Raw genomic sequence first — 25,645 nt, forward strand, 5'->3', positions numbered from 1 at the left:
CGGAGATAAAATAAAAAGTTAGTCTAATCATAACTTTTGTGATAGGACATAAAATATGAATAAATTAAAAAGGAAGGTAAAAAAAGCAAATTTAAAAAAATAATCCATTTGTAAGACATGATGGGATATATACGATAAGAATAATGTAGAAGAGGTGAAGGAAATGAAAAGAAAAATCTCAACCTGCCAAAATTGTTTCAAAAATAGCACTAAAGTAAACATAAAAACACTAAAAATGAAGGAACACGTAGAACTAGAAACGGACTCTTCCGCAATGGTGTAAGGTTACTCCCGAACTACAGGAGGGTGAAAAAGTAACGCTATGCATGCTCGGAGCACCCTAGTGACCAGTGGAAAAACGAACTCCCGAAGACATACATTTATGTCTTCCGCCTGAGTGGAAAAGCCTTCATGGCATATATATATGTCATCCACACTGAAAGTGTTAAGTTTGCAATACCTCTCAATGATAATGTGTCAGAGGTCCGAAAGGCCTAGACAAGTGGCTTTTGGGCATTCATCAATTCTTCGTAAACATTTTTTTTAAGGTAGGAAAATAAAAACTTTCGTTGGGGAGCTTGCTTAATGATTACCACCTTTTAATTTTTACAATTATTACAAGGGATGGAAGCAGAACCAATTTCGTGGTTAGTCATCAGAATTTGATCAATTTTTTGATAAGAAACTCGAAAAGACGAACTCATCAAAGGTTCAATACCAGCTATCCAAAAAGTATTCTCATATCACATTTGTTAGAACCTACTGAAGGTAAAATGTGTAGTTGGAAGCATGTTGAAAGGGAAATAGCCTCGTATGAAAGCAAAGGAAAGAATACCTAGCCAAGAAAATGGATGCGTCGATTGACGTGGCCTATAGATTGGCATGGACAGGACTACATCAATTGAAATGCTCCTTACTGAATGTGTTAATCTGCCACTGATTTGATTCGCTTTGGAAATGTATAATTGGGACACTTCCATTCTGCTATTTCTTTCCTGGAAAGGTGTAACATTCTGCGTACTGAAAGAATATATACCGTGACAAATACAGTGTACATTAGGCCGGCCCTTATTTTTCAGAATTACGAAAAGTTATGTTTTCCTAGTCTTAAAATGATCCAAATGAGGTTTATATTCATATGTTAAAATTTGGTTACTTTAAAATAACAGCAACCCGTGCCCCAAGGGCCCTAAGTACTGAGGACCCTCAATTGAGTTTTTTGGAGCAGAAAAAGTGCTATCCCTATGTAAAACATAATTAAAGTTCACTAGGGCTGATTTTCTGTTTGTTTTGACCTATCTCTAAGCGTTTACGAGATATCATCCGTTGTAATGCAATCCACCCCCCAGGGTGCCACCCCGCACCGTGGCGCCACTGAGGTACGGGCCGCACCACTTGCTAGAGACTTCCCCTCCACCCCCTCCCCTCCCTCGACAAAGACTTTCCTCCTGATGACAATATTTACATGCTAGTGGTACAGAATTGAACAGGTTGTTCCTCTTGTTTCATGATTAATGTTTTTTAAGCCTACAATGTCAATTTTAACCCTTCAGTGCCATCCTATGCACTGGGTACCGACCCCTTAAACCTTAATTTGTTGCCGCCATACGGCCGCGAACCATTTTGCAAACAGCGGCCGCAAGCATTTTAGAACTTGCTGGAATGGTTCGCGGCCGTATGGGGGCAACAAATTAAGGTTTAAGGGGTCGGTACCCAGTGCATAGGATGGCACTGAAGGGTTAAAATTGACATTGTAGGCTTAAACAACATTCTTATTCCTAATTGGATGGATCTCTTTTCCAAGGCTGATCTATGAGCTGATGAAAATGTTGAAGGAATGCAATATCACCCGAGGAAGTATTTTTACTTTGGATAATCACTATTGGTGGGTTTTTCAAATTTGAATTTCTGGCAAGAATGGAGGTCCTATCCTGAACAGTGGAGCTCGTTTATAGTGTAGGTGATGGGGCTAAAAGTTATGCTGTTACATATAACCCAACGGCATTAAACATGAGCCAGTGGTTTTAACGTATAAAATCGTATCCGGCTCGATTTTATGGAAGTTCTTTGTATCCATGGTAAAAAGAAGAACACAATGGTAATTTCCACACTTTTAATGTCACAACTCAGCAACCGACCATGGTTTCAACACGTAAGTGTCATTTTCAAGGTGAAAAATCCAGTACTCTCTCGGTATATAAACCCAGGCCAAGGTAGGAGGTGGGGCCATATGGAATTAGGTGTGCGGAAGTGGGAGGGGAAATGGTTTTTGGTGAACAAGTGAGTGAAGGACGAAAACATACATCGAGTGGATCGGAGTGAAGGTCAGGGTTTTGACGTTATGGGGATGCATTTTAACAAAGGAGAGTCAGTATTAAATAAAACATCGTTACAAAGTCCATCCTGGCTATTGGCAATTTCGAATTTTTCCATAAAATCTAGTTTAAGCCCTTTGTCAATACAATGTAAAATATGTATGTCAAAATTGCTAAAATGGTTACAGAGGCATAAATGATTAGCGAAACAAGATTTCCCGTCATTGTATATAAAACTTCTATGTTCCTTCTCTCTGTCTTTGAACCTTCTTCCAGTCTGACCAACATAACAAATTCCACAATTGTCACATTTTAAATACTCCACTTTTATACATTCGATTACATTTGTCCTTAGAATTAAATAAAATCTTGTCAAGTGTCATAGGGTTATAAAATGATACATTGCCATTATTTTTAGGGAAGGCATTCTGGAGTTTATAGGAAATGTTTCTAATGAAGGGTAGTTTGACCCAGCGGGTGATTTTTGTCGGGACCATACACAGTGATGTCAGTAACTTTGTGGATCTTTTAGAGCGATAGCGTTTAAGCATCTTGTCTAAACACACGGTATTGAAGCCATTTCTTCCTGCAATGGTTTTTATAATTTGGAGTTCTTAATTGAAGTTGTGGACTGTCATAGGAATATTCATTAGCCGGTGGATCATACACCTCAATGAAGCTAACTTATGTGTGTGGTGATAAGAAGAATCTACAGGAATAATAGCATCAGTAAAGGTTTCTTTTCTATATATGGATAGATCATGCTTACCACCTTTTATGGAAACATTTAAATCTAAGAAATTGATATTGTCTCCTCCAAATTCAGTCGTAAATTTAATATTTCTGTGGATGGAATTTAAAATATTGTTAAAATTATTTAATTGGCGTGATGAGCCCGTCCATAAACATAAAATATCGTCTACATATCTAAACCAATAGAGTGCATTAGTCAAAAGGGGGGTTACCAGAGCTGAATAGTTTGTACTCCAGATTGTCCATGACTATTTCAGCAAGAATCGGGGAGAGAGGCGATCCCATAGCAAGGCCAGTGTTTTGTAAGTAAAAACTGCCGTTATAAATAAAATAGTTCTGTGACAGACACAAGTTTAGAAGCTTCTCAATCTCTTTAAGTATCACCGGGTCACATTTAGCGTCTTTGAATGAGTCTAGGGCCAAGTTAGAAGCTTCAGCAGTTGGAGCGGACGTGAACAGATTAGTCTTATTGAAAGAGATAAGTTTAGCGTTAGGGGGGGGAACTATATTAGATATTTTCTCTGATAATTCAATTGAATTTTTAACGCTATGCTTGGGTTTGAATATAAAGGCCTGGGTATATATACCGAGAGAGTACTGGATTTTCACCTTGAAAATGACACGTGTTGAAACCATGGTCGGTTGCTGAGTTGTGACATTAAAAGTGTGGAAATTACCATTGTGTTCTTCTTTTTATCATGGGTTACCAGTGGTTTTAAGCCCTATTTTGAAGCACACACAAATAATTTTGCTTTGATTGCGAAACAGTGTGCCACTGGAAAGGTAGAGGAATGATGGACAGCATCGATGATATTGGATTACATTCAAATGGCCCAAAAAAATAGTATTTTTTTCTTCAGTTTCACCTCCTCCATCTGTCCTAAATGGTCATATACATATATTACTTATACTTGGATGCTGCAGCCCCTCAAGCAGTCCAGCCTTCTGGTGGGAAGCTTGGAGTAAAATGTAGTGATATATTCAACAAAATGCCACAAATTATTCTTTGTAAACATTTGATATACATTTTTAGGTGACAGGTGAGTGATAGACAAATGTCAGTAAAAGAAACATGTTCACTATTGGAAAGAATATTCTCATCTGCATATTCAAAGGGACTACAAAAAGTGGGGCTCCAATCCATTCTATAGAAGCATGATAGATGTTGCTACTTGGGGTGCGTTTTGCTCATTGGTTGCCTAAGGAAGATATTCCCCTGGACCTGTATTTTTTTCCTATTGCAGTGATGTGCTTTTCACTGCCGTTCATGTGGAAATGAGTGCAGAGTGATCCATTTATTCTCTATATTTGCAATAGGGTAGTTTCCTTCATCAAAGAAAACGAAAGGCATTGATTGCAATTCGTTACCCACCATTAGTGTATTCATAATATACAAATTATTTGGTTTAAAAATACCGGTTTAGATGAATGGCAATGGTCAATTTTTATCCTTATTTGAAAAAGGCCAGATTGGCACCCATGCGATGCCACTCCACGTGACATCACAGAGACCTATAGTTTCTATACGAGTAGATAGGAGTTTTACATCGTCTGAGATTACCAATGCATGCATGAGGCACATAGCTCTGGGAATCATGTCTTAATAATCACCTATTAAAACTGCCTATGGTCGGAAAGTTTTCTTCGTTTGATAAGGTATTAATAATCCTTATTTAAGCCAAGCGCTACCAGCTAGCAGGGTACTCTGCTACCTGCTAGCATCCTGCGTCGTATCAGCGCTCAAAGCCTCACCCCAAGGTCACCCTACTTGCGGCAGCGGGAACCAGAACGACATCACACGGAGATTTCCCGGCATTCATACTTAGCCATCGCGTTTTTGCACGCTTGAAAATTTTCACTTTTCATTTAATCGCTAAAAATAGATATCGTCATTTAAAAATCTAAAAGCGTGAAATACATACTCCAGGAGTAATAATCTTTCGATTTAGGCAATAAAAAAATAATAGGAAACCACCCTATAGATTTTTCTAAAGTTATTCGCCGGGAAAGAGTAAAATCATATACACCCTATAGATTATTTGCACTCATGAGGAATAACATGTGAAAGTTATTCATTTGATAGATTATATCTTCAAAAATGTAAATTCTGTAAAAAGCTCTTTGGGATTATTTACCATGAAATTCAGATCGCTCTGCCATCAGGGATATGATCTGAGATACAGCAGACTTCTGATTATCCGGCTTCGGTTTATCCGGGTTGTGGATTATCTGTGCATGAGTTCACGGCCCTTCGACATTTTATGTGTTCTTTATGAACAAATAAAATAATTGTACATTTCAAATGGCAAATGTGCAATCATTTCCGGAGCATCGCATGCAACTGAATACGGCCCAAGGGAACCGGAGATTTCGTCGCACTCGGGAATGTTTATGCTGTTACCAGTCAAGGCCAAACTGGAGAGGAATGGAATAGTAGAAGTGAAAGCAGTGGAAGTATAGATAGCATGAGTCATAGCCAGGCACTCGCCTGCATAGGCAATTAGCCTTAAGTCCTGGTTTCCTTAAACCACTACTGTGCGATGGCGTAATTGTGTGCCCGTTACCTTCATGGGAGTTCTGTGCTTTTCGAAGCATTGCGGTGCGGGATCGAGTGATTACGGATCCGCGGCCCGCAGCAGTTGCATTCCGGTCAATTTGTGAGAAGCGCCTACTCGGCATGAAGGGTCCGACGTCGCTCAGTGGTTTCGAAGCATTCGTTCCAACTTTTCTGAATCCGTGACCTCGCAGCCACGTGCGTGAATTTCGGAAACCAAGTGTTACACGTAGCAGTAGGAATACGAGAGCAATTCACGTTATCACCGTGGAAAAGATCGTGGTCGGGAAGAGAAAGCTCTTAACGATTTCGGAAAGCAATCTAAAATAATTGACAATGTGCATAAGTAATAATAGACATGATTTGCGTAAATTATGAAAATTACAAGAAATAAAAGTGAAGTTTGGATTATCCGTGATGTCCGATTAATCGTGCCGCCTCTCCCCATCATTAGCCCGGATAGTCGGGAGTGTACTGCAATTTACAAGTTGCCACCCTAGTAGCAACTTGTAAATACATATGTACATATTTAAATGAGTGGTAGGTGACAATGCATCTCGTGGCAATTATGGAATTGTCTTTTGTAGTATTAGTGGGCATATTGATGATTTTTACAGGGGTTGGCCTCATTTTAGGCTATTTTTTCAAGCTATGCTCTACCTTTTAAACTTGTTCTTCTTGGAGATAGATATACATATGTGCAAAAAATATACAGCAACAATTGAGACAACCGTTAGTTTCATAACTGTTTAAATATGCAGACAAAGTATGTATGACTTTAAAATGTGTTTATTTAGTTGTCGCAGAACTTATGTATTTCTAGCATAACAGAGAACAGCATGAACCACCAGCAGATAGTAGGCTTATCATTTTTCTCCCATATACATATATTTGTTCAAAAAGCTGCATGCTCCTGAAACGTAATGAATGTGCAGTACGCATAGGGATGGATCAGATATCAAAATGTATATTTAGAAACATGAAGTCAGTGCAAATTCTGAGGAATTATTGATCTCATAATATGTACATAATACTATGTCTATATTATGGGTTTTCATTCATTTCCCTGCCATATTATTTGATAAAAAAATCACAGTACTCCATCCAGTTGATGTGCCAATTTCATTTAATGTAAAACACGAAGATTAATATTGGTTTTGAACGAGCTGGAAACTGGTGTCAAGGGTATAGAATTAGTAAAGATAATTTGGAAATTATGTATTCTCTTTGATTTTTCTTTGACACTGAAGTGGATGATACATGTAAAAATGGCTAAAAAACATAAACTTCTTTGCTGCTGTATAAGGGAAGAGTTTGATTTGATAAATGATAAGAAAGTGATTGAGGTTTCCTCTAGTGTTCACATTGAATTTTGGTATAAAAATTTTTTATGAAATGTGTGAATCTAATGCAAGGTGTCAGAAGTGCCGGTCAGAAAACACTACGAAAACTCTTTTCAAGACTTTTGAAAAGCTTATGTAGGGAATGCTCATTTCTCATAAATAAGGTAATTATTGATGCTGGAAATGAAGGCAACTGCTTATTTTCTGCATGCATTCATCATCAAAACAAACTTTTTCTTTTCTTGTCCACTTAAAATAATATGTTTTTTTCACTTTAAAAGTTTTCAGAGTTTGATCAGTATTTGAAAAAAACGAAAATTGCTGATTTAATGGTCTGCCAACAATTTTGGTAATCCTTCTAATGATGCTTTAAATATAAAGTGAAATGATGGCATGAAGAAAAGTTTAATCATCTAATTGGCAAGAAAAAAGTTTAATCAATTAATTACTTAAATTACTGACTGAACTCGGAAAACCCATGAAGTGAAAAAAATGGATATGTATGTAGCAAAGCGATGCTGCTTAAGTTGAAATTGTTTTTAATTGTATTTAAAGCTTTTAGTATTTAGTTTTTAATTTTAAAGATATTTTTAATTTTGTTAGGTTGTTTTATTTACTTTTTACAGTATGGCTGAAATGCTATCAGCTCAAATTTTTTTGATTTCTATTTTACTTCCAAAATTCACAATTCTTAAGGTATGCTATTGGTGTTCCTTATCCTCCAATAGACTATTTACCAAGTTAAATTTTTCAGAAAATGGACAAAGATGGAGACAAAGTCATGGCCTTCTCAAAGTATCTTATGGATCTTCAATCTAAGGAAAATTTTGTGGGCAAGGAAAAAATTCGGGTAAAAAACAAATATCTCATTGGAATTATGGTGTTATATATTTCTAACATTTGGTTTTATAGCTTGCGATCTTAACATTATTTTTATGCTACATACTTTCAGGAATTTGTGGTTTTTCTAAAGAGATCCTGCCGTGATAGTGTTCATGTGGACTCTGGAAGTAAATTTGAGCTCTTAAAGATAATGCTGGGTGTCTTGGCTAGTGGCAGCCTTCACTTAGAGGACCAGGTTTTACTCTCAACTGCTTTCTGTCTCTTTCTCAAAAGTAGTATTGAAACCAATGAGGGTTGTGATATTCTTAATGTCTGCACAAGTTGTAACAGCACCTTGCTGAGGCTGCCTCCTGTATTTCCTGGACTGGACAATTCAGTCCCCATAAAAGATGTAGATAAGTTCCGTATTGCACTGTCATTGTCAATTTTACAATGCTTTGACATTGATTCCATGGCATCATGTTATGATTCAAATTCTTCTGATATAACTGAGTCATCATTTAAAATTATATTTGACTGTTTAGAAAAACATTGTAATGCTTACACAGATCTTACTTATATCTCTTTCAAAATAATTCCAATTTGGTTAAATAGAATGGTTGAGATGTATATGCGCAAATTGCTTGATGAAGAATATTGTGTTTCTCACTGTAAGAGAGTTATAAATATTGTTTGTTGTAACTCAGAAAGTCCAGTTCCTGGTGTGAAAGATAAAAATGTCGAAATATTAAGGATGGTTTTTGTTGTTTTGTTGAAATTCACCTTCACCAGTGTATCCCAAGAAATTTCCATGAATCTGCATAGCTTCTTGGGTATAGTAATACAAGAGACACCATGGAGGATGAAGTCAAAATATTTGATGCTGACATCATTGCTTTGTCAGTTTGGAGTGAAAGAGGTGCATATTTTGTTAATCACTGAAACATTTAATGACCTTATATCCAATTCATGACTTGCAAATGGTTTTAGAATGCTATTTACTATGTATGTACTATGTGTACACAATCCTTTGATTTTCTAGGGGCTAAATGAATTTCCTTGCATCCCGGATGGACTGGTGTATAGTTTACCATATACTCACTTGGTGTCAGCTGGTGCAGATTGCTACCGGTGCCTTCTTAAGGGAATGGATGAGGCTCAGTGGCAGAAACATTTTTATTTGCCATTTAAATGTGTGTTGAAGGGCAAAGATAGGTGAGTCCCAGAAAATGCTGATGTACTGCGTTGATCATCTTCGTGCTGGAAGGAAATTATTTATTCCTCAACGTGGAATGAGAAAAATATGTGGCATCTGTAGCTGTAGACCCTAATCAAATTTGAAGTCTAGTACATGGTACATATAATGATAGTGGCAGAAGTGGAACAGAAAAACCATAGTTGCTTAAATACAGGACTGAAGGATCTAAAATGGTACACAGATTTATTCTCATGTAAGTATTTAATCATGGTATAAATACAACTATGTATGTGAGAGAAGGCTTTTTGGGCAAGGGTTTTCAAACCCTTTACAATAGGTATTAAAAAGGAAGTCATACATTGTGAAGGATAGTTAGTAAAATATCTAGGTTATTAACTTTAGTAGAAGCAAGGATAGCTGCACAGTGGAGGGCAGCAGCAAGTATCCATTGGAGCCATTTCTGGCTCCCTTTTTTTGTGAGTGAATGGTCTGTAGCGAAATTTCTTGAAGAATTGAGTGGAGAGCGCATGGCAAAAAAGTCTGCCGGCTATGAGGTCTTAGAACCAACTCCAGCTTTGGAGCTTATTTTGCTCCGAATCTTTTGCACTTGAGTTGACCTCCTTTAGCTTTGAATTCTTGTATTATCTTCTTACATCTAAGAGGTCTAAGACTTTATCCATTACCCATGGCTCTTTTTTTGGCAACTTTCTTATCCCTTGAACATCTTTTGCAGGTTCCTTAACAGTTATCTCTCCCATCTTAACATCTCGCTGAGATTTCAAGCCAAAATCCCTATTGTTTTATTTACAGTTATGTGGGTAGCTTTGCAGCAAAGCAGCATTCAAATGCTATGATTGTAATTATCTTAAGCCTTAACTTCATGGTGATGAAGTACTTATGAATTTTATGAGAATAATAACCTCTGGGGATCATAATCAGTGTAGTTTAGGCACTCTACAGTCATGGGTGCGATGAGGAAAAAGTGGAAATGCTGTACCAATGGTCACTGCTTCTATTTACGGATTTGTCCCATACAAAGGAGCAAACCGGAAGGGCTGAAGGCAGTGCATGCGATTGCTGGCTCTGAGTGATAGGAGAGTGTTTAAGGAAACAAGTGCTGCTGACCATGGGCAGATCCAGGATTTCTTTCTGGGGGGGGGCACAAGCAAGGCCATATCCAGGATTTTGTTCTGGGTGGGGGCACAAGGATACCCCATACTACAAAACAAACGCAATGATAACAGCACGGTATTAAAAATCTTGCATACTTTTTAAGGGTCTGGGGTGCGGGGCACGTGCCCCCGTGCCCCCCCCCCCCCTAGATCCGCCTTTGCTGCTGACAATGGAATGAACACCTAGCATATTATTTGTGTATGACAGTCCAGTCTCTGAAATGGTTCAATGAGGGACAAGGTATGGACCTGACTTCAAAGTTTCTCTGCTGACTGCATCATGCAAGTTTCCTTCTAAGGGCCCTGCATTAAATATGGGGAAAATTTCCCAACTTGAGAACCCTCAGCACTGATAGGGGCTGTGGTATTGACCCTTGCTACCACTGTTCTGAGTCCTTTATTCCTGAGATTATTTTATGGTGTTACTGCTAGTTATCTGCATAATGGAGATTTTCACTTAAAATCACATTGTATTTCCTTTTAATAATTTCAAATGGAAACAAATTAGGTACATCTTAAATTTGAATAAAATCAAAGTAAAAAAAGTAGCTTCAGAATCAATGCAAAAATACATGCTTATGCAGAGTTAAAGTAGTAAATACGTATTCTGACCACAATTAGTCTAAAAGGTATCTATGAGGGAAGTGAATTTTTCTTAAAAGATTTCTGCCAACTGAAATTATATGCTGAAAATCAGATAGAAGGTTCTGTGTTCTGAAATAAATATTTATTCTAGACTTAATCATTTTCATGATATTGTAGTACTGATACTGAAATTAATTTTCAGAGTATCCATGAATAACTTAATGAGCTACTGGATGCCAGTTACGTTAAAAACCCATCCTGTGGTTTTAAATCAATTGCTGCATGATGTTACTGGTGAAGTCAACCCTCCATCAATGTTTGCTGTGGCTGCACTCTATAAGCATGGCCGCAAGACTGGCCTTCTGCCTTGGGAACAGATAGATAGTGAACTGCTCAAGGGCTGTCTAGCCCACATATGTGACGATGTCCGAGGGGAGGCATTTGCCGCTGTTTGTGCCTGCACAAAGACAACATCCCTGCCATTTGAAAGTGAAATAGAAATGGTGCGCTTGTTTGTGGTTGAAAACGTCAATGTTGACAGCTCCAGCCTTCGACAGGTCATAGTTGTTTCCTTTAAGATATTTATTTGCCGCGTAAGGGATGTGCATTTTACATTGTGTTTTGGAAATCAAGTGAAAGCTCTGCCTGGTTCTGAGGGAGTGATAAATTTTTTCCATTGGCTGCTGAAATATATCATCGATAATTTTGTGCCGGGAGTCAATTATCAGAGACGAATAACTTGTTTACTTTTGTTGGGGGTGGTGCTTGATAGCATCAGTCATGGCGAAGGACGTTCTTTGGGTAGGACTGACTGGTGTGAGTGTTCATTCCGAGATGGAGTGAGTGAGCAAGACTGGAAGGGGCCCGAAGTCCACTCCCTCCTCTTGAACGCCCTCACTGACTCCGTGGCCGATGTGCGAGATGCTGCCAGTGCCATCTTGAAGAAGCACTTTGTAGAGCCTTCCGATAGCCTATTGATTGCATTGTGGGGCAAAGCTATGACCCTGTGTACCTCCTCATTATTTTATGAGGTAGAAAGTGGTGCCGTCTTGGTCGACAACCTCATGCATTGGAGATTGCGGAGGAGCAGCGCTGAGGGGGCGCTGGGTGCAGCTGGGATGGTGGATGACCTTTTATCCCAGGCTGAGCACCAGAGGCACCTGCTGGAAGCTAACATGGTGCAGGGTGCACTCCATGCTCCTGTGCATGGAATCTTGAGTGCTCTCCACCGAATAATCTCCTGTCCAGATGCCTTTGCCCGTCTGGGTTTGCGCAGGGAGCATGTGGCAACGCTCCTGGCATTGGTTGATGGTTTGAGTGTGTTTGCCTTGGAAGCCCTGTCCTCTAAACCCCACTCACAACTGGGTATGTATGTACAGATGTATGAAACATTTTGTTCTTTTAACCTGTTAGTCTTGCTGAGAACTCTGGTTAAGAATCTTTTGCAATGCATTTTATGGACTTTTCTCAGAAAATTTGGTCTCTGGTATGCATAGTTAAATCTTAAGTTTTTCCTGAAATTGCTGACTGCAGTATGAGGAATTAATCAATTTGAGCGTTGTTGAATGAATGCTTTGGAAATCAAGGCAAATGCTGGTTGGTGTATACATTTTAGAAATTTCCCATAGTGGACGATGATATGTACTTACTTACTGGTTTCCTGTTTGCTTGTTTCATATACCCTTAAGTTAAATGGATGTAAATGAGAATTTTACCCAAGAACTGAACTGATTGCAATTAATCCCTCAAAAAATCAGATAGGTAAAGATAAGGTTACTTTTCTGGGAAATAGTGGCTATAAGCTTAAGTTAGAATTTACCTATCAATTTTAAGTTAATTATTAACTTTTAAGTCACTTTGGGTTGGTTTTCTAAAATCAGAGGCATGCAATTAAATTTTTCTTTATCATTTTTCATTATTTTTTTATCCTTCCCTTCTTTACATGGTTAGATTCTTAAAATCTGAAATCTTAGAAAAGTGAAAATTCCGTTAAATAAAAGTATTTGTAGCTTATTTTGCTTTAATGCGTGTTCTCAAATTGGAATCTGTTGCCACAAATGGGTTATTGCTATAATATACCCAGTCAGCACAAAAGATAATTTAGATGGAAATTATTTGAGTTGTTTGGGGCAGTTTTACCCTTATCGTCATTGCCCTTTCTTTGCCCATTCATTACTCGCATGCCGAATTGCCAGCTGTGAACTATAAAAAATGTATAGTGAGGCATTTACTTAATTGTATGTGCTTAAAATAAGTTTAAAGTATGTAGAAAAATAAAGTTCAATATATGTATCCACAGCAAATATGCAACCATGTGGATTATGCTATGGAGGGTTATGATTTTGTTTACTTTTACTGATTATTGGGAGTGGGTGGTCATAGCATTTCTTAAGTAAGACAGGCAGGTCATACTCTTTGGTGAAGAAAGGAGGAGTGGTCAAGGAGAGCATATTGTGCATGTATGCGACACGACACGAGAGAGTATCAAACGAAATAAAAAGTGGACTGTGTATTTTATTATTATGCGCCGGGAGTCCCACACCATCCAAAATCACCACTCACCTGAGTGTCGGGCTCCCGTCGATGTCCTCCTCAGGCAGCGTTGGCTTGAGATCCTTCCTACACGATGACTCATTCACAACTGCCGTTCACGGCCAACAAACACGAAAACAATACTTAAAACAATTAAACTCTCGCCCACACGGGCGCCCAACAAACAACAAATCAGGTGAGTGGTGTTTACAGCATAGGACTTCCTATGGCGCGAACAGTGCATCTTTGAAATGCTTCTGGTTACTTTGATAAATTTAAAAATAATATGCAATAAATAATAAATGCTGGAGGTAATTAAGGATGATTGTGAAGAATAATTTACATAGTTTGTATTATCTAGTTGTAATGTATCAACAGGAGATTCTAAAGTCAGTAGATGTGTGCAAGATATGTATGAGGCATTAATTGTTGACTACATTGCTACTTAAACGAGTAAAAGACTGAGACATTGCTCCCTAAGAGCAAATGAGTTGGTACATGCGTCAGTAAAATGGCATAGCAGTTGAAGAATAAGACCATTTCAAATATAAAATTGGTCCAAATGACTGCGTTGGCCCATCTAGTGTTTAACTATGTGCTGTTCAGAGCAGGAATTTCTATGCCTTGCTAGGCAGCGCATAGATTGTTTCTTTTAATTCAGTGAATAGTATATTACTTATTGGCGTGAATACTCCTTCTTATAGAGGTGGCTCCATCTTTTGCTGAAATGGGCTTTGCCATTGACGTTGCTGTGAGTGAGAGCATCAAATGCTTGGGTATTTGTGGGGATGGGGTGGAGCCCAGTGTCTCAGAATTGGTTCTTAACTGCCTCTGGTTAAACATGAAGGTGAGTGCATTTTTAGACATTATCTATCAACTTATTTTCCTTTGAGGTTGATTTAATAGTTGCTTCTTGATAGATGTGGTTGCAACCCTGGATCGATGGTTTGTTTTCCATATTTTTCCATTTTCAATCATGGCTTGGTCAGCAATTTTGTGCGCTCAGGAGTACAAGGGTGTGGTTGAGCTTTTCTTTAAGTTCACCTCCTACAAGACTTGATCTCGAGTGAGTCCCGTTGTTACTCCAGAATCATTAATGTCAAGGAAAGGAGTTTTCTCGTGGCCCCGGGTGCATGTACCTAAAGGTTTAACCAACCGCCTTTCTTCATCCATGATTTTATACTTTCCTGGTGAATCAAATTTATTACGTTACATTGCATAGCCACTCCGGACTTGGTACAATGAAACATTGCTTAAGGAATGTAAGAATGTTTTTATTTTCTGCATTGAGTGAAGTGTTTTTTGAAAACATTCTTTGCATGGTTGACTGTTCCAGGTCTGCTGTGCCCTTGCAAGTACCCTGTGTGCTAGGAGTCTCTCAAGCTCGGAGCCTTTTCTGAGTGAGAGTGAGGTGGAGGGGTGCGGTCGGTTGCTGGTGCGGGTCTTGACAAAGTGCCGTCACAAAGGAGCCATTGAGTCGGCTGGAAAGTCCTTGTCATTGTTTGCCACATCATGTGCCTCTAGTCAAAATGCGAAGTTGAAGGATTTGCCCCAGAAGATGTTGATTGAGTGTTTGGAGAGAACGTTTGTGGCAAGAGATGCACGTGCCTCAATCACTCGCCGATCTGCCGGGCTCTCTATTTTAGTGCACCGGCTGATCACAGCTGATCCAAAGGTAAGGCTTTGATTGTGATACCTTCCGCTGCATGGTCGGCTGCATAGAGGGGCGTGGATGGGGATGGAGAGCAATAGTGAGGTGGTGGGGACAGCGCCTCTGATTGGCGACCAGCTCTTTCCGGTCCAGCCGCCAGGGGTCAGGAAAAAGGGTATAGGAATGATGAGAGAGGAGTCCCTGGATGAAGAACTTTTCGTAGTGCTGGCGGTATACACTCAAGGATATCGGAGAAACAACATGCATATCACTGGAGTAGTTTAGGTTGTATAATGGTTAGGATAAAAATCTTATATTTTTCTCTCCTCTTGCAACTGCCACAGGGAGAGAGGTCTGGGTCATGTCAAAGCCATGAATCCCTCATCTATGAACACACCAAGTCGCAAGGGTTGAAGCTCTCAGGGGGAATTCATAATCGTAATGCCACTGAGGAAGAAACTGAAAATCTAACATTTTCCTTAGGGCCAAAGTGAAAGGTTATTTCATATTTTAACCCATTAGTGCATAAAGTTATTTTTGTCAAATATTTATTTAAAAAGTTATTATTTTGGCTATTAAGGTTCATTTTAACTAATTTATGTAATTTTTAAATTTTTACAATCAATAGTTTAAATAATACAGCTCGTCCGATATATCGGACGCCATGCACAGGGGACAGTAGTGTGGGTTGCTGTAGTGCATTCCTATGGAAGTTTTGCAAAAATTATTTAATAAATGAGTACAATAATCATGACAGTGATTTGATGTAAAGAGATGATACAGAAAGAGCATATAAACTAGAAACATTATAAATTTTGATACTTTTACATGATATTCCTAGAAAAATTTTGGATGAAGGTTAACATTGCATTTATTACAAAAGGATTTTGCTTTCCCTTTACAGTCTACTCTTCGTCTTTAGATAACAATAAGTTGGGGCCATAGTTTTAGGCGACCAAATCTAACAGAATTAATGGGAACATGAGTTTGATTTCCATGGATAGATGATTTTCAAACATTTTTAGCATAATCAAGGTAAGTGACCGTCGATATTTCAAAAGAGACTTTTTTCTGTTCAGTTATTTTTCGATAAAGAAGCCACGCATTTAGGCTAACTTTAGCCACCACCATTTATTCTATCTTATTCTGGACCTATATGAAGCAATAAACTGGTCCAGCTGATCAACTCCACCCATCCCTAGGCTATGAGATGGGAAAACTGTTGGCTGAGCTACAGAAATCTTGCTTTTCTTCTCTCTTGACCATTTGTAGCAACGACGGAAAATGTTTCATAGTTTGATGCAATAGTGACGACACAATAACCTTTTCACCTGACAAGCAGAGCATTATAATAACTTTTAAAGCAATAGGCACTTCTTTCTTCCTTCTTCATCATTAACTTTATTTTGAGAGGGCAATTTTCTACTCTATTCCCCTGAATTGTACCACTTGCACAAATATTTATAGAAGCAAGGTGCCCAATGAGTTTCACCAAAGTGAGTTAATAATAAAAAATACTCCTATCCAATATCTTTTGGTACATTAGCAGCATTTAAAAGGGGTACAACAACGTTAGACCACTGCACTTAGACCAAATTGCCGAGGTTTATGGGCATCTTTACCGGAGTACACTTGAAATGTTAGCACTGGCACCTAAGGCCCAATTTTTAAAGCCAAATGAATTAGCTTTCCCTAATATATTGTTTTGCATAATGCTTCCTATAATAAGGTAGGTACCATGCTATCAACAATCGATCAATTTTCTTCCAGGGCACCAAAAAATTGGCAGGCAGTTTCAAACATCGTCAAAAATAGTCTGATTTTGAACAGACGTCACTTCCTTCACTTTTTGAGCTGTCATTCAAGAGTAAATGTCGTAATATAGTTTCCAAGCGGTTAAAGCAAATTCTTTCCGGTAAATGCATGGGCATATAATACTCTTTGGACCAGTACACGCGTTTATTAGGATACTAGCCGGCCACCCGGCGTTGCTCGGGAAGGTTAGCACCAGGAGACGGGGAAACTTAAATCTTTGAATTCATGGTCATATTGATCTCCCAATGGGAAAATATGAAAGACCATATGAAGAAACATGATTCATCGGAATGCACGGTCAAAAGGTCAGCAAGGATCTTCGTGGGCCATTTACCTTAGAACGGTGAAGTTGCGAGAAAAGGCAGTATAGGAATTGGAAGTCATATAAACATGGCAGGGTGAATGGGGATATTATTGAAAGGTGGGAGAGTAAGCATATGTGGGGAATGGGTGCTAGGTGGCGCTAAGCACACTTGCAAGGTTCGGTAATAAGAAAATGATACTAAGGAGGCATGGGATGCAACTAAAAGTAGCACTACGGGGTTTGGGAGCATGAGATGCACCTCTGTACAGACTTTGGCAGCAATCCATGCAGCCGTATGGAAATGGGTAGTGGACAGACAAACGGACATCCTCTTTTATATAAAAAAAAACGATTAAGCTTAGCCTGTAATTACCATATCACCGAGGAATGCCATAAATTCCTACTTCTCCAAAGCTAGGTTCACATTTTTATAGTTAGTATATATGCAACTAAGTCTGCAAGTATAAGTTTGCATCATTATTCATCTACGGAGGTGACATTGGGTGTTTATTTATTGCCAAGGCTGATAATCTTTTTATGGATAGTTACTTACAATATGCTAGTACTCCTCCATTAAATAAAATTAGTTTCATTTTACAATCATACATGCATACTAAAACAAAAATTTGAGGTTGTAATATAAGAGCAGCCATCTTTAGATTAGTTACCTCAACTGACCCCTGTGCATGGCGTCCGATATATCGGACGGTCAATTTTAATTGTTGATAAAAAATACAAAATAGTATACCAAAACTTGAGGACATAGGAAATAAAAACATCAACCTTTAGAATGAAAACAAGATAAAAGTTATCAACATATTGAGCAAAATACTTCAATAAAAGATAATTTAATTACCCCTTGTAAGTGACTGAAAATTTTTTCAATGCCATGTCTCACATAAATGCTTGCCAAGTAGATAAATTCAAGAAGGCAACTAAAATATTAGCGAAACGGTGAAGACAGACATCCATTTGAACTTAATAAACTATCACAATGTAGCGCATGTCAACTGGAGCCCAGAAAAAAAATTAAATACATGCGTCCGATATATCGGACGCTATGCACTAATGGGTTAATGGGCATCAAAGGAGGAAAACTGAAAATTTTCTATTTGGATTAATTTTTTGTTGATAAAACATGTAATAATGAGGCTACAACCTAAGCTTTTGGGCTCGAGTGAAGCCAAATACAGTGCAACCTCGATATAACGACACCCCACGGTGAACTAATAGACACTCGCTATAGCGAATTGTCGCTTTACCGGAGGTGGAGCAAATACTAGCCAATATACCTGTTGCGAACAGATATACAGGAACAGGAGTGGTGTGGCGACACATAAACATTTATCCGATAAACGTAAGCATAAATCCAGACGAGAAGCGATGTTTTTTTGCATCACTAAATTTTCTTACTCAAACAACGACTAACTATTCAAACAATTTATAAGCGCCGCACTGAATAAAAATCATGCAAAGCATTGTTTCGTCAATCATTATGCCAATGCACAACCGACGAAGCCATTTTTCTATGCACTTAATTAGTTCATTTACGTGATCATTCTATTATTTTGGTATTTTCCACTGAAAATTCAAAAATTAACTGATAAAACAGTATCGCGGTTATTTAATGCCTCAAATGTTTCCATTGGTGTAGGTTTATTGTTTCTGTACGTTCAGCGGCAGTGAAGTGAAATAACGCATTACATTTGTTTCTACAGGCGAAAACGGTGGAAGGTTGCATAACGTTCCCGCCTTGGAAGACTTTTTCTATCAGATAATGTAATACCTACATCATCTACGGTAAAAAGTTTGCTAAGCTTGAAAAATGATGTGATTAAAATTGCCGTTGTTGAAAAAAAGTTTCTTTTTGAGTGTTACGCTCGCGACGTATTTGAAGTAATACACCGAGTTTACCACGGCACTGCAAACGAGAGTTAGTTGTTCTGTGAGTTCTTCCAGCGGCCACCAGGGGATGCTCGGCTACCCACGTGACAAAAGAGAGCGTCAGTACGACTCCGACCACTGACGCGAATAGTTCACCCTTGTAAATCCACAACGGAGAATAAATACGTCCATCCGGACAATTCACGCTGAGTATCATTGCTTCGTACATCCTACATCATCGCTAAGGCGCACTACCTACCTTTAGAGGTTTCATTGCAAGAAATACCTCTTACTGCAAGGGTTTTGTTGTTAATGGGGAGTTGTATGTAAAAAAGTTCCGTTTCGTCTATGTTATATGACGCGGGGAATACTTCTAAAGATACTTATGATCGGAGTCCTTTCTTCCACGACTTCGGGTTTACACCGCAGGCATGACCAGCAATTATGAGGGGAGATAACGCTTTGGTGCTTCGCGTTAGTATAATCAACCTTCTGCACTCTTAAAATTCTCGATTCGCAATCTATCTCTGAAATATTCCGCTTTAGGCTTGGGCGTAGCCCCTTTCTCAGAAGTTACCGCAGATTTGAATGGGCAAAACCACCCGAACAAAGCTCCTTATAACTATTCATCGTCTGCATTCCTTGGGCGCTTCTGTTTTTTTATAATTTTGCAGAGCGAAAAGGAAGATAAATTAATTTCGACACTCTCATATTACTCCTTTATTTTTATTTTCTCGCTTAGACGTGTTTGGTGTTTTTTTGGCCATGGTGACTGCCATCAAATGCTTTCTATTCACGCAAGTCACGGACGTGCGGGTATGCTGCCGACTGCTTTCTGCCGTCCTAGGAACAAAAGAAGATGAAGCATTCGCGAATGCTAATGCCACAATATTTTCACCAAAATTAACTACTTATTTATCGAACGACAGTTTACCACATAAATTTGAGACTGAGCACTCCATTAACTTCATTTCTAACAGATCGCTAGAAATTACAGAGGTTAAGGAGTCTTGATGAAAGTCTTCCGGCGGTGAAACCCTCGCTATGGCGAGAGCCAGCACCAAAAGGGTGTCGTAAAAACGAATTTTTTAACACGCTTATTATAGGGTCAATTGACGGTGCATCGGCTATCTCTCGTTATAGCGGGAGTGTCGCTATAGCCCGTACTCGCTTTAACGAGGTTCCACTGTATGTAAACTATTTAATTGATAAAATCAGTTGGTATCATGGGGAGTTTTAAATTCAATTGCAGGTAACGTATGAAATTGTTTTAAAGCTGCTTTAATATTCCTTTTTCGGCAATAATTTCATTGCTGTTAACATTTATGTACCCAGCCTTGAAAAAACCAACTATATTTGCCAATATGAGAAAACTTTAAATGAATGCGACCATTGGTTCGTGTGTTTTAATGATTGTGTTGATATTTAATGAGTTCTCTTTTTATCTCATTCATATTATTTATAATTTTACGTACACCATCACAGCTTACAAACTTCAAACTTAAGGGAATGTGTGTTTAAATTTTCAAGTTTCAATCACTAATTTATTAGCTATGGGAGAGGATATGTGCATCCATTCACTGTATATTAAAATTGTGAGTTGTGGCCCCACAGTGAAGGCAAAAGTTAGGAGCTGGTCCATGTGGATTGCTGCAAGCTTTCCGGCACCTGCTTACGAAGACATTGGGTATATTCTGCCATCATGCCAGGAAAGAATGCTACTGATAATGTACACACTGTGCAAGCTCCTGTTTCCCACTAAAGCATCATTTTCTGTCAATTTTTTAATTTCACAGTAATGCTTATATTGGAACTCATGCTGCATATTTTGTGTAATTTCAGAATAATGTTCCTACATGTGTTCCAAAACTCTTGAGATGGGCAGAAATTGAATCGCCATTAGAAGAAAGTCAAGCTGAGGTGGAAGACATCCCCCAGGCGCAGGCGTTGCACTTCCTGAGGCCCATCGTCCAAGACTCCGCCATGCACCGCCACCTCTCCCCCTACATGAGCGACATAGCTTTAGTGTGCTTCAAAAATTTGTGCTCTAAAGTATGGGCAGTCAGGTGAGCAATGATCACTCTACAGTGCGGCTGTGATGGATTGATGGATAGAGATTGACGGAATGTGCACTAAATCATGTCTTTGGTTTTGCACTACAGGAATGCGGCCTTGCAGTTGTTTGGCGCTCTGACTCCCAAACTGATTGGGCAGAAAAAGGATGAAGTAGAAGATGTTGTCGGCAGCAACGTCACCATCGAAGAACTTCATGCTCATTACCCACAACTATTTGAATACATGCTGCAAGAACTCAAGGAGTCAGTGTTTAAACTCTCCCAGGAGTCGGCTTTGACTCCCGATAACCTTTTGCCCATTTTAACGTTGTGCTCGAGGATGACAAGGGGAGTACCTTCAATGCACTCTCCATCAATGGTGAATATCTCTTGTGAATTCCTCTCTCTGTTTCAAATTCTCCTCTCAAGCCGCTGCATTGCCATTCGAAAATCATGTGCTAGAGCTGTGGCTGCCTTCACCCCACTTGGTGAGCTTTCAAAAAGAATTGAATCTCTTGTGAATGAGCTTTCAGGGGATACTTTTACGTCTGAGAATGATATACACGGAAGGTTGCTTTGTATCAAAGCCTTAAAGGATAGGCTGGAAGTTGATTCTTACTCACTTAAAGAATATGCCCTTAGTTTCAAGGGAATTGAGAAACTTGTGCTTCAAATTAATATCTCAAAGGAAAAGTGTTATTTTTCAAGGGCTTTGTTGTTCCAGATTCAAGGATTTGCCCGTTGTGATGTGTTTCCAATGCTGAGAATGTACAGGCAAAAATCATTGTTGATCTATAATCCAGGGTGGATGCAGCTGGCTATTGCTTGCCTGGATTCCTATATTGTGACTTGCTCTGAAAATGGATTCATTCCTTTTTTGGAGGAATGCTATAATAGCGGTGCATGCTTCATGCAAGCAGGCTTGCATTCACTTAGTAGGCGGCTGGAAAAAATAGGGTTAGCCGAAGTTACTAAACAGGAATTGATGAATTTCCTTATTGTCAAGGTTTGCGACTCGGATGCTTCTACCAATGCCACATTGGATTACCTGAACGTGATGATGAGGCTCTGCTCAAACTCATCTGTTACTCTGCCTTTGCATCAAATGGAGTTGCTCTTCCAAAATGTTGCTGCTAATTCTAATCATGGCATAGGATGTTTATCAGCTGCACTGGCAGTTATTGCCATGGTGGTTGTGAGGAGTGGAGATGGCAAAGAAAGCAGGTTGATGGCTGCAAGAGTTGTGACTGCTGTTCATGGACTTTGTTTGCCTAACAATTTGGAAGAAATCAGGTTGGATGCAGTCAGAGTTTTGGCATCATTTCTACCGATCATTCAGTGCTGCCGGCATGATGTACAAGGAGGTAGGGCACTAAATCCGATTACAGCGGAAATAATTGCCTCTATTCTTGACTCTGCAATCATACTTCTTCAAGATGAAAATTCCATAGTCCGCACCAAAGCAGCAGAATTTGTGTCAGCCTTTATTTCGACGGATTGGAATGGTAAATCCACACATGTGGGTGTAAACTCTCAGAAGTGCATTAGTACTCTAATATCAGGGATCACATCATTTTTACCGGTACCTATGGCAGTGAAATTCCTGTGGGATAAATTAATGAATTCAATGAAACCCCTTGTTCTACGAGTACAGGATCGCATTCAGAGCCCATTTGACCATGGTGTTGAAAACTTTTATTCAGAAGAAGTAATCATTGCAAAGCTTTCAGGAGAGAGCTTGAAAATCTTGGCAAACAGATGTGGTGGTGAGTTTTGTGACTCAATGGGTCTCTCTGTTTACTTGTCTCAGCTGCAGCAGACTGGAGCAGATCTTTTATCACACATGGCAGAAAGAACAGGTGAGTGGCATCATAACATGATTTGCTACAGTTTCTACTTCAATGCTGAAGTGAGATCGTAAATGTATCATTATTTTTCAGGTGCCCCATATCTTGCTTACTCTGAGTTGTACCTCTCCGTGGTTAGCCTTAAGTATCTGTTGGAAACAGCAATTCTACTGGGCCTGGGAGATACCAATAATTTACAATCACTTCTATCAAAGCTGGAGAGCAGTTGCACTAAAGTCTTTGCTAGAGAATTGAACTGCTGATGAAATTTAATAAATAAATGACTGGAATGTAGTCATTTTATTGAGAAAAATTTATCCTCTTACTTAAGTCTTCCCTTTCGAAATACCTATCAGCTGGGTTACAATTTGGTTCCAAACGAGAATTAACAATCCCAGCACCCTCTGCACTTTGATGAGTCCACTTCCCAGGTAGCACAAAGTAAGAGAGTTATCCATTTCTTATGGTTTTCTAATGGAAAAAAATTGACAAGCAGCTTATCGTAAGCCAAGACTTACATTAGGCAAGGATAAGATTTTTAGGGAAGAATAGCTATGGAATGCCATCAAATATCCTCAGATTAGCATAAGTCGCTTCTGGTAAAGCACCAAAGGTAGCAGAACAGCGTACTACACTTGCTACACTGCTCAGCCTGACATGAAATTAAAGCCTATCGGTGAAATTCAGCGAGTCATTATAAGATTAGCTGAACAACTGATAACAGATTTTCCCGTAAATAGAAAAAAATGAACACCTACAAGCGACTGGCTGGTGAAGATGTAAAGCATAAATGCATATACTTTTTCTTTGTGGCGGATAGATAAAAAATTACATCCGGGAGAATCGAACTGTGATCACAGTTCAGCAGTTTTGTATGCTAACCATTATACTGTGGTACCTGTTAAGAGTGTGAGCGAACTGGATGCATTCCAATACCTTGTTCCTAAGCTGATAAACCTACAGTACGGCCGCTGAGAGTTGTCCGATAACACGCACAATGGTCGAGGTCGGGGTAGGGGGCAAGGTTGCCAGGTAAGAAAGGGAAACGCCTACAAAGGGCAAAGAAAAAAATCGCTCCTCCCGGTAAGGAAGAGCGGGTGAAACACTTAACAGTTACTAAATTCACACCGGATTCAATGATACTTTGTCCATATTGTGCCCGCAGTGAGAGCTCCTCTACGCCACACCGAGTAGCATCGGCCAAATCGAAAGTCGCCAAATTCTAAATTTGAAAATTTTGAATGCTCGTATCTCTGAAACTTTGAGAAGCGAATATGCGTAGGAAGAGGACTAACTGCGCGTCCAATTTACGGGCGTTTATGAGTGGGTCACCGTTGTGCCACCATTACCCCACAGGGATATGATTTTGCGTGTAAACTGTATAAAGAACCATAATCGACTTATTAAAAAGGTTTGAAATTACGAAACTCAAGGTTATAAAGTGCCTATTTTCTGGTCCCGCTGACTTCGTATAATTGAGAGTTTACTGTAGTTTAATTGCTCTACCTGCTAAAGTATTTCCCCACCTACTTTTATCTTCAGGTTGCAACTCATCCCACGCTTCTCTTACCATCTCCTCTGCCCATATGTTGTGATGCAGCGGTTATAAAGGACAACCTTGTCTCACTCCTCAGCCGATGCTTGCTCACCCAGATTCTCCGTCCGCTACCCAAACTTGGGCAGTCTGGACCATATACAGATTACGAATCAGTCTCCTATCCCTCCAATCTACACCTATTTTCTTGAGAATATCTATTAACTTTACCCAGTTCACTCTATCAAATGCTTTTTCAAAATCCACAAAACAGGCATACTTGTCCTGGTCATATTCTAGGTTCCTCTCCATCAGGGATCTCATTATCACCATTGCATCACGAGTTGACTTCCCTTTTCTACAACCAAACTGATCTTCACCCAAATACTCGTTTGCCCTCACCTCCATTCGTCTGTACAATATCCTCAGTACCACTCTTACCACGTGAGATATTAGGCTAATAGTCCTATAATCTCCGCATTCCACAGCTTTCTTCTTTCTCAGTAGCGGAATTAAAACCGTCTCACGAAATTCTCTGGCCAACATCCTTCCTCGCAGATCCTGCATACTAATTGGAAAAACATTTGCTTACTATCCCTCCCTACACTCTTCAGAAGCTCACACGGGATATTGCCCCCGCCCACTGCTTTCCTAGCCTTCATATCATAAAGTGCTCTCTCGATTTCCGAATCTAAGATCACCGGCCCAAGATCAACCTCCTCCACTGCACTTTCCTCCTCTGAAGTTAGTTTCTCTGGCCTGTTCCTTCCGTCACACAGATTTTCCATGTATTCCTGCCATCTACTCTGTACCTCTTCTCGCTCCGTGAGCATCCTCCTTTCTTTAGCCTTAATTTTAGACATGGCTTGTCCTATTTTACCACCTGTTAGCGACTTAACTTTGGCATAAAATGCACCTATCCCTCCTTCCTTTGGGAACTTTTCCATTTCATCACAGCCTTTTCCACCAAGCCTCCCTTGCCCTCTTAGTTTCACTTCGTAATCGATTATTCAATTCCCTATATTCACTTATGATTATCCGGGCGAATGATGGGAAGAGACGGCACGTATAATCAGAAAACATGGAAAACCCAAACTTTCACTTTAATATCTTGAAATGTTCACAATTTACGTAAAACAAACAATATATTATTATTTATGCTGTTATTCTGTTATTTTAGAGTGCTTCCCGGACTCATTGAGAACTTTCTTCGCCATTTCGCGATCTTTTTAGCGGCGATGACATCGTTGTACACGTATTATTAATGCACCATGAAAGGCCT

The 25,645-nt window shown here is 39.2% G+C and overlaps 1 protein-coding gene across 2 annotated transcripts in view; it reads left to right on the top strand.

Annotated features, from left to right (window-relative positions):
* Positions 1-23,130, top strand: part of LOC124154653 (thyroid adenoma-associated protein homolog) — a 36,493-nt gene extending 13,363 nt beyond the window's left edge. Inside the window, exons 2-10 of one of the 2 annotated variants that reach the window (XM_046528507.1) lie at positions 7,720-7,815; positions 7,918-8,706; positions 8,830-9,002; positions 10,945-12,107; positions 13,979-14,121; positions 14,611-14,949; positions 20,771-20,994; positions 21,091-22,841; positions 22,923-23,130. In XM_046528507.1, coding sequence (XP_046384463.1) covers positions 7,723-7,815; positions 7,918-8,706; positions 8,830-9,002; positions 10,945-12,107; positions 13,979-14,121; positions 14,611-14,949; positions 20,771-20,994; positions 21,091-22,841; positions 22,923-23,092 — 4,845 coding nt within the window. In that variant the 5' untranslated portion in view covers positions 7,720-7,722 and the 3' untranslated portion in view covers positions 23,093-23,130. Of the gene's footprint in view, positions 1-7,719; positions 7,816-7,917; positions 8,707-8,829; positions 9,003-10,944; positions 12,108-13,978; positions 14,122-14,610; positions 14,950-20,770; positions 20,995-21,090; positions 22,842-22,922 lie in introns of those variants that run through there. The other variant, XM_046528508.1, reaches the window with a different exon arrangement.
* Positions 23,131-25,645: the final 2,515 nt, after the last annotated feature.

The sequence above is a fragment of the Ischnura elegans genome, chromosome 2, assembly GCF_921293095.1.
Source record: "Ischnura elegans chromosome 2, ioIscEleg1.1, whole genome shotgun sequence".
Classification (NCBI taxonomy): Eukaryota; Metazoa; Arthropoda; class Insecta; order Odonata; family Coenagrionidae; genus Ischnura; species Ischnura elegans.